Source organism: Zingiber officinale, chromosome 4A, assembly GCF_018446385.1.
Source record: "Zingiber officinale cultivar Zhangliang chromosome 4A, Zo_v1.1, whole genome shotgun sequence".
Taxonomy (NCBI): Eukaryota; Viridiplantae; Streptophyta; class Magnoliopsida; order Zingiberales; family Zingiberaceae; genus Zingiber; species Zingiber officinale.
The window spans coordinates 43,069,330-43,078,558 of record NC_055992.1 but is presented as its reverse complement, the minus strand read 5'-3'; the positions used below and the strand labels follow the sequence as shown (position 1 = coordinate 43,078,558).

General features: G+C 44.6%; 1 protein-coding gene across 1 annotated transcript; it reads right to left on the bottom strand.

The window, feature by feature from the left end:
- Window positions 1-7,686: 7,686 nt before the first annotated feature.
- Window positions 7,687-8,199, bottom strand: LOC121972377 (vegetative cell wall protein gp1-like). The gene has a single exon (XM_042524058.1). The coding sequence runs from the start codon at window positions 8,197-8,199 to the stop codon at window positions 7,687-7,689; it is 513 nt and encodes a 170-aa protein (XP_042379992.1).
- Between the last annotated feature and the right edge of the window lie 1,030 nt (window positions 8,200-9,229).

The following is a 9,229-nucleotide window of genomic DNA, read 5'->3' as shown; positions in this document are numbered from 1 at the left end:
TCGATGTTAGAGATTAAAACTATTTGGCTTAGGTTTATAAAAGCTTATCTAGTTTGGATACTTAGGTCTGGGTCACCAATTATTTGTTCAAATGGGTCATCTGAGCTAGCTCTTATGGTTCAAGTGTCACGCCCTAGAGGAGTCTGTGCCAGAGAAAAATCCGGCAGCATCTCCCCTGTACCGATGACAATCTGAATCCAAAAATACACAACCCTCAGGGCCTCTCAATCCTCGGCCAACACGGCCGGAACATAAGCAATAATTTTAATATATATATATATATATAAAACCTACTCCACTACAGCGAGTTAAACACAACCCACAACGAAAAACCATCGTTGCAAAAAACATGGGCAACATACTAAAATCTCGATATAAGATCCACAAGTGCAAGAAACACACATCACAAGTCTGTAGATCACATAACAAGGAACCAAAGCCCGAAAATAGAAAACTATCTTGACACGAAGTGGGGACTAGCAACTGGAATCTCCTAATGACTTCAACCTGAAATAGGAATAAATCAACGGGGTGAGTTTAAGAACTCAGCGGGTATCGATCAGACATGCATAGTAAGATATAACTATTAGTAATAATTATGCAGTACAGTCTTTTGAATAATAACAGGAAATGCAAAACTGAACAATAGAAGTTGTACTCACCAGGACCTCCTATCCGGATACAAAGGGCATCAGACCAAATACCTCATGTATCCTGTATGCATGTCAATCATATGCAACCATCAAAATATAGCATCCAAAATGCAGCAATCATAAGCAATAAATGCAATCCATGCATATGATGAAAATGACATGGTCACCCCTAACGCCAGTCAACCACCTCACATGCGATGGTGAGGTAGTGGGTAGGGCTATAACAACTGTGCACTCTGCCAACACTACTCCTGAGTGACCGAGTGGATAGGATGTTGTCGAATTACACCTATCCTCCTACCCCAAATATAGTGGAGGAGCCTAAGCTCTCATCTCCTTGTGTCATAGTCAAGAGGAGGGATCCCTGCCCACTACCACGCTGTAATGACACTACCCATGAGCGGACTAGCGGAGCCCTGACAGAGCAAACTGCACACACCCTACCTGATGTACCACTAACTCATGAGTAGTTGCATGTGCAGATCATGTAACTGGCGATGTGCTCAACTATAAAGGAGCCAACAATCGCTCAACATGCAATCATACAAAATGGTGCATGACACTGAAACATGTAACTCTTGAAAATATCCGCCTCCATATAATATGTACCAAAAGGAAAATCGAGTCAATAACAATGATCTATATCATAAATCTAGGTACACATGCCAAGTAATAAATCTAGGTATACATCCCAGATAATAAATCTAGGTACACATGCCAAGTATATCTAGTAGCTAGACATGTACCCGGTAATGCATTGTATGCCACTACTTTTATGAACATAAGTACACATGACAAAAATCAAGAGGCATAAACATAAATGCATAATAGATAACAATATAGGCATACTACGGGTATCAAGTAGTGACATACCAAGAAAATATAAACATAACCATTACTACTAGCTATAATCTATTACGCATATCAGAATGACAATATCAAAAGAGATAAGTCAAAGGTACCCGCCTCAAAAGAAGATCATATCAAATAAACCCCACATCGTGATGCTGTCTCAACAGAGTCCTACATCAAAGTATTTTATTTAGCTAAGTTCTTATGAATTAAATAGCTAAATAAAATCCCCAAAACTAGTTTGGGAAAACCCTAATCAAAATGATCCTTAATTGTCCTTATGAATTAATCCAACTCATAAATAAATCTCTAAAATATAATCCAATAGACTAAGCAACCCTAACTATTTCACCTTCTGATTAGAATTTACTACAAGCATAAAGAAATCCAAAACTCACCTAAATCTGTACTTACCCACTGCTAGAGGAGGTTGCTGCCAGATCCAGTGGCTACAGCAAGGTGGAGTCACTAATCTCCACACGAGAACCCTAAAACACAACCAACCTTAGCATCCGATCCTTATAGATCCTGGAACTTGGAATCAAAGCTTACCCTATGCAGCTAGTCCCTCTCCGACAATGGACTGCCAAGAAAGCGACGCTTGCTTGATCTGTTGACACAGCATAATTAGAGGAGTATACGTGCCCAAAGGAGTAGATCTACCGCGATCGACTCAGTTGATCACTGGAAATGGTGGCTGCTTAGCCTACGATGACTGAATGATGTCGATGTCATCGGAATTTGGTGGTGACACACCCGTTGATGCACTATGGGAGAGGCCATAGGTGGAGAAGGCGCACGGATTCAGTTGTTGGTAGTGGATCGATCGCGAGAAAGAGGCAAAAGGGCTCTCGTTCGGTGGCTGTCTATAGCTCGATTGCGAGAAGGGCGAATCCAAACTAGGGCAGAGGGTGGCTAGGGCACAGGCGACAGGGCTCGAGTAGCTGATGGCCAGCTAGCGCCGATTTGCAGTGTCAGCAAGGGCAGCGATGGTTTGGTGTTGCTGGATGGCGGTGAGAAGAGGAGAAGGCGGTGCTGCGACACAGGTGATAGATCGGGAGAGGAGAGGGCTCGAGGCTTTCCTTGGCCAACGGTTTTGTACACGTGGGAGACGAGGTGTCGCGAGGGGGAGAGGAAGAGATCGGGGAAGAGGAAGGGGTTGGCATTGAGAGAGGGGAGGCGATGTTGGGATCAAGGGGAGGAGATGGGATCGAGGGGATGAATGGAGTCGGTTGAAGGAAAGGCTGGGGCTAGGGCACAGCGATTAGGATTTTATAATTTTGAACTTAGGTTTAGTCAAATCAAAACCTAAGTTTATTTCTCAATCATCTTCCATTTTTTTTGAGTATTCCAAACAGACTTTCACTTTGCCTATAAATTCATTCCCTTAAACTCGTCATACGAGCTTCGAAAAATTTTCAGAAAATCTCTAAAAACTCCTAAAAATTCCTTTAAGGTTATTCATCCTTTACAGTATTTTACATTCTCCCCCACTAATTAAAATTTGGTCCCCAAATTTATGTTATTTACCAACAACAAGTACTAGCAATAGACAAACAGATAAATACTGAACGGAACCCTAACCCACAAACCTCAAGTAAAAAAGATGGGGGTATCAAGCTCAGATAGTATCCTTGAGCTCCCAGGTAGCCTCCTCCTCAGAATGGTACTGCCATCTGACTTTAACCAACCGGATAGCCTTGTTCCGTCGCTGACACTCTCTGTGGTCCAAAATCCGTACCAGAACTTCCTCGTAAGTAATGTCAGGTTGAATGTGAACTGATATATCTGACAGCACATGTGCTGGGTCGAGTACATATCTCCTCAGCATAGACACATGGAATACATCGTGAATGCCTGCCAGAGACGGTGGTAGCGTCACACGGTAAGCTATCGCTTCAATCCTCTCCAAGATCTAGAAAGGCCCAATGTATCATGGAGCTAGCTTATCTTAGAGGTCAAATCTCTTCACCTCTTTCGTGGGTGAGACTCTCATAAATACATAGTCACCAGTAGAGAACTTTAGGGGTCTCCGTCTCCGATCAACATAACTCTTCTGACGGTCCTGCACCTTGGACATCCTCCGTCTGATAGTGCGGACCAACTCTGTCTCCAACTGAGCCCTCTGAGGTCCTAGCAGCTGGGCCTCCCCAACCTCCTCCCAGAGGGTGGGTGTCTGACAAGGCCTACCATACAACGTTTCAAACGCTGCCATCTGGATAGTTGAATGATAGCTGTTGTTATAGGTGAACTCTATTAATGTCCTCCCAGCTGCCTCCGAAATCCATAACGCAAGACCTCAGCAAGTCCTCTAAAGTCTGGATTTTGCCAGAATTAGGACGTGAACCTTGTGTCTCTATCTAATATAATGCTCAAAGGAACACCATGCAATCTGATGATCTCCCGACAATACAGCTCTGCTAATCGATCCAGAGAATTGGTCTTCTAAATCGCTAAGAAGTGCGCAGATTTGGTTAATCGGTCAATAATTACCCAAATCGCGTCATGGCCCCGTCGTGTCCTAGGCAATCCCACCACAAAATCCATAGTGATGTGCTCCCATTTTCACTCCGGAATAGGAATCCTTTGAAGTAATCCAGCAGGTCTCTGGTGCACAACCTTCACTTGCTGACAGACTAGACATCTAGCTACAAACTCCACGATGTCTTTCTTCATACTGTTCCACCAATAGGAACGCCTCAAATCTCGATACATGAGTGTTTCACTTGGGTGGATAGCAAATCGGGAGCGATGAGCCTCCTGAAGTAACTCCTTCATAACTGGGTGAGATTGAGGTACGCATAATTTGTCTCAGAAATAAATAATACCCTCGTCATCTCGGGTGAACTTTGTCTGCTGTTCGCAAGCTATCTGGTTGCCAATGGACTGTAAGAGCCGATCACCGGTCTGGGCCTCTCAGATCCTCGTCTGGATCGATAATTGAGCAACCATGGTAACAAGGATACCTTATTCTGTCTGTCTCTACTCCTCAAGGCCCAATTCGGAGAAACCCTAAATCAAGTCCGTGACTAAAACTTGGTGGCTTGCTAAAGTCCCTCTGGACTTCCGGCTAAGTGAATCGGTAACCACATTAGCTTTTCCTAGGTAACAGCTAATGGTACAGTCATAATCCTTCAGGAACTCCATCCATCTCCTCTATCAAAGATTGAGTTCCTTCTGAGTGAAAAGATATTTGAGACTCTTATGATCAGTGAGAATCTCAAATGTAATACCATACAGATGATGCCACCAAATCTTTAAAGCAAAAAGATAATGGCGGCCAGCTCCAAATCATGTACTGGGTAGTTCTTCTCATGCTCCTTCAACTGACGAGAAGCATAGGAGACTACCCTGCCATGCTGCATCAAAATAACACCCAAACCATGTAGAGAAGCGTCAATGTAGAATACGAATCCGTCCTCTCCAGAGGGAAAAACTAGAACTAGCACTGACACTAATCTCCGCTTCAGCTCCTGGAAGTTGGTCTCGCAGGCTTCTGACCATGTGAACTTCACACCTTTTTTGGTCAGGCATGTCAGCGGCATAGCAATGCGAGAGAAACCCTCAACGAACCGTCTATAATATCTGGTTAATCTAAAAAAACTGCGGATCTCCTGAACTGATTTTGGCTGCTCCCAGTTGGTGATAGCCTCAATCTTCTGACGGTCTATGAAAATACCTCTGCTAGAAATCATGTGTCCCAGAAAACTGACTGAGGATAGTCAGAAAGCACACTTGCTGAACTTTGTATATAGACAATGTTGTCGAAGAGTCTCCAAGACTATGCGAAGATACTGTGTATGTTCCTCCTCGGAACGTGAGTAGATCAAAATGTCGTCGATGAAAACGATAACGAACTGATCTAGATACTTCGAGAAGATGTGGTTTATAAAATCTATGAATACCATTGGAGCATTGGTAAGCCCAAATGGCATTACCAAAAACTCATAATGTCCGTATCTGATGCGGAATGTTGTCTTCTGAACATCAGAATCTTTAACTCTCAGTTGATGATATCCGGATCATAGATCAATCCTAGAATACACTGATATACCTCTGAGCTGATCAAACAAATCCTCGATCTGTGGTAAGGGGTACTTATTTCTAATGGTCATTGCATTCTGTTGTCTATAATTGATGCACAACCTCAGAGTACCATCCTTTTCTTGACAAACAATACCGGAGAACCCCACGGAGATACACTAGGGTGAATAAATCCCCTGTCCAATAACTCCTAGAGTTGGACCTTTAGCTCATCCAACTCTTTCGGCGCCATACGGTAAGGAGCTTTCGATGCTAGCGCAGTCCTCAGAATCAGCTCAATAGCAAACTCCACTTGCCTTCTGGGAGGCAAGCTTGGTAGCTCATCTGGAAATACATCTGGATACTCTCGGACCACTGGAATGTCTGAGAGCTGAGAACTACTACTGTCGTTAGCATTAATTAATAACAATAAAAATCCCTGATAGCCATATGACAACAGCTTTTGAGCCTGAATAACAGAAATGGTCAATATACCGTCATCCCTGATGCCAGTGAAATCCCACGAGGGTTGGTTCGGAGGTCGAAATGTGACCACCCTCGTCTGGTAATCAATCATGGCATGATATACTGACAGTCAATCCATGCCAAGGATAATGTCGAACTCGACCATTTCCAATACTAATAAATCTATAGTGAGTATATTGTTGCCGAAGTCTAATGGTCATCCTCTGACCTCCTGAGTGACGTCCAATGTATCACCGGACGGTAGGGCGACAGTCAGTCACCGCGATCTAAGGATAGGTAGTCTACCAATCTCCCTCATAAATGCTCAAGAAATAAATGAATGCGAACTACCAGTATCAATAAACATATCAGCAGAAAATGCATAAAGTAAAACCATACCATGAAAAATGGACCCGTCGGCCCGCTGTGCATCCTCTCTCGTAATCGCGTGAATTCGTCCAATCTCTGGCGGGGGTGGAGGTGGTAGTACTGCCAAAGGCTGTTGTGCTTGAGCCTAAGCTTGCCACTGAGGCGGTGCTGGATACTGAGCTAGAGATGGATATGAGGGCTACGACTGATACTGAACCGGTGGCTGGGGCTGGGGCTGCGACTGGTACTAAACCAGTGACTAAGGCTGTAGCTGGTACTGCACTAGTGGCTAAGGCTGCGACTGGTATTGAACTAGTGGTTGGGGTTGTAGCTGATACTGCACAAGTGGCTGAGGCTACGACTGATACTGCCCATGCGTCAGATACTAAGGTCTCGAAACAGAACTCTGTGATACCGTATGAGCACTGGAGTGCTCCTATCTGTGCATGCCATATGCAACTACTATAAGAGGGGTTGTCCTTTATTGGCGATGCGAAGATTGGGCTTGTTGCACCCCTCGCTGAGTCCCTGTCTGACTGAACTGTCCTCCCTGAACAGAAACCTCGAAAGCCATATGTTGAGCCTTCAGTGAACAATCTCGGCTCATGTGCACCGACAGTTTGCAATAATAGTAAACTGGCTGTCCCAGGGAATAGGCTGATGTGATGTGATCTCTGGACCCACATCGGGTGCAGTGAATGTCACTGGCGGGCTATTTCTAGTTCTGCTGAGAAGACCGAAAACGTCCTAATGAAGACTGCCCTAGCTTCTGTGGCTGCCCAGCTGTCCCAAAAGTACCCTGACCTGACAAACTGCGATCATTCCGCTACTGTCCGGTAGCCTGTGGCTGCTGGGTCTGTCCTGAAGTCTAATATGTCTACCCTCTTTTTTTGTCCGTATTTGCTATTTGCTGAGCTGACTTAATCATAAGGGCTCTATCCAATGCCTTTATGTAAGATGAATTACCAAAACCTGCAATCTTCACTTGAAGATGTCCATCCAGTCCCTAAATAAACTGAAGCATACGTGATCTGTCCTCAGCAACTAACTTTGGACAAAATCTAGCTAACCGATTAAATTCAGCATTGTATTCCGTCACTGTACGGTTGTTCTGTTGAAGACTCAGAAAATCTAGACGGCGTGTCATCTGATATGACTGTGGAAAGTATTGACTCTCAAAGGCCTCTATAAATCTCACCCAGGTGATGTGCTGCTCTCCTATGATCGAGCGTTGCGTATTCCACCAGATATTAACATCATCCCGTAAATGGAAAACGGCCAGCTCTGCTTTCTCCCACTCGGAACAAGCCATATAAAAGAAAGTTCATTCCATAGTCTCTATCCAAGACTGAGCCACGTTCGGATCAATCTCCCCGCGGAAGAGTGTGAATCGACTTTTCACCGACTCTACCAAAGATGGAATCCGAGCTCGTGCCATAATTATATCAGTAGGGTGAGTAGATATCGCCGTGTGAACTGGTGGAACCATTGGAGCTGGTAGTACAAGTGGTACCGCTGGATAGGCCGGAGAAGGTACTCCTGGTGCTGCTACATAAGTCGGGGCAGGTACCGTTGGTGGCACTGCAGGGTCAATATAGGTAGGAGTGGCTGGAGGTACGGTAGGTGGTGGCACCGGATAAGGAGTAATTGGTACTGCTGGTGCGGGTGCCGGGTATGCAGTAGCAGGCACAAGTGGCGGTGGTGCCCGGTACGCAGTAGGCACTTCTGGAGGAGGTGTCAGATATGCCGAAGGTGGTACCGCTGGTGGCACAGTAAATACTGTAGCAGTGGGTCCGAGGGTTACGATCGAGGTGGGTACCTTTGGAGAAGGAACCATCGGAATCCGAGAGCCTGGCGCGCCTGCAGTACCATGAGGAGTCTGTTCTTGACCGACAGGCTCGATCCCAACAGACCTTTTGGTGACTCCATCGCCAAAGATTCCAACACCCTCTTGTGTGGTCGTCCTGCGCCACGTCTCAACGCGAAAACACGTGTATCTCGCTTCATATTTGTTAAATTATTACACAGGTATTACTACGGGTACCAAAATTATGAAATTAATCATCTTAACTATGTACCGTCGAGAGATGTTCTGTCGTCGCCAAGTCCCCAAATATGACCTAATCTAAGAATACCTCAGAATTCTGAAACATAAAATGTCACGCCCTGGGGAGTCCCTGTTCGAAGAAATTTCGACAGCACCTCCCCTGTACGGCTGACAATCTGAATCATTTCTACATGCACAATATACCTCAGCCACAGGCGGCTGGAACATACACACAAACACGCAGTTTATATGCAGCCTACTCAGCTGATACAATAAAAACACAATCACACAGTTATATGTAAAACTAACAGCCCACTCGGCTATACCAAAAACCAAACACAGCGGATCCAATAGAAAACACATACAACTGTAAACAAAGACTGCTAGCCGGATATGCTTACACCACACAACAACACAACACTCCAGAAACAAAACCGGAACACAAAGCCAAATACACACATTTATCTACCAAAAAATAAATAAACAAAAACGGAGACAAGTCTTCTGATGTGACGTGGGGATCGGCAGGTAGGATACTCCAAGTGACTCCATAAACAACCTAGTACCTGAAAAAGATAGTGTCCACGGGGGTGAGTTCAACAACTCAGCAAATACGAGTTGACATGTATAGTAAGATATAATAGACAGTAATAACTATAGATTACAGACTCCTGGACAAAAGCTGGGAATGCACAATAGAATAGGCTGAAGAGAACTGTACTCACCAAGGCCTCCTATCAGAATAGTCAGGTCATCAGACTGAGAGTATCATAAATCTTGTACGCATGTCATACATATGCATCCATCCAAATGCAGCATA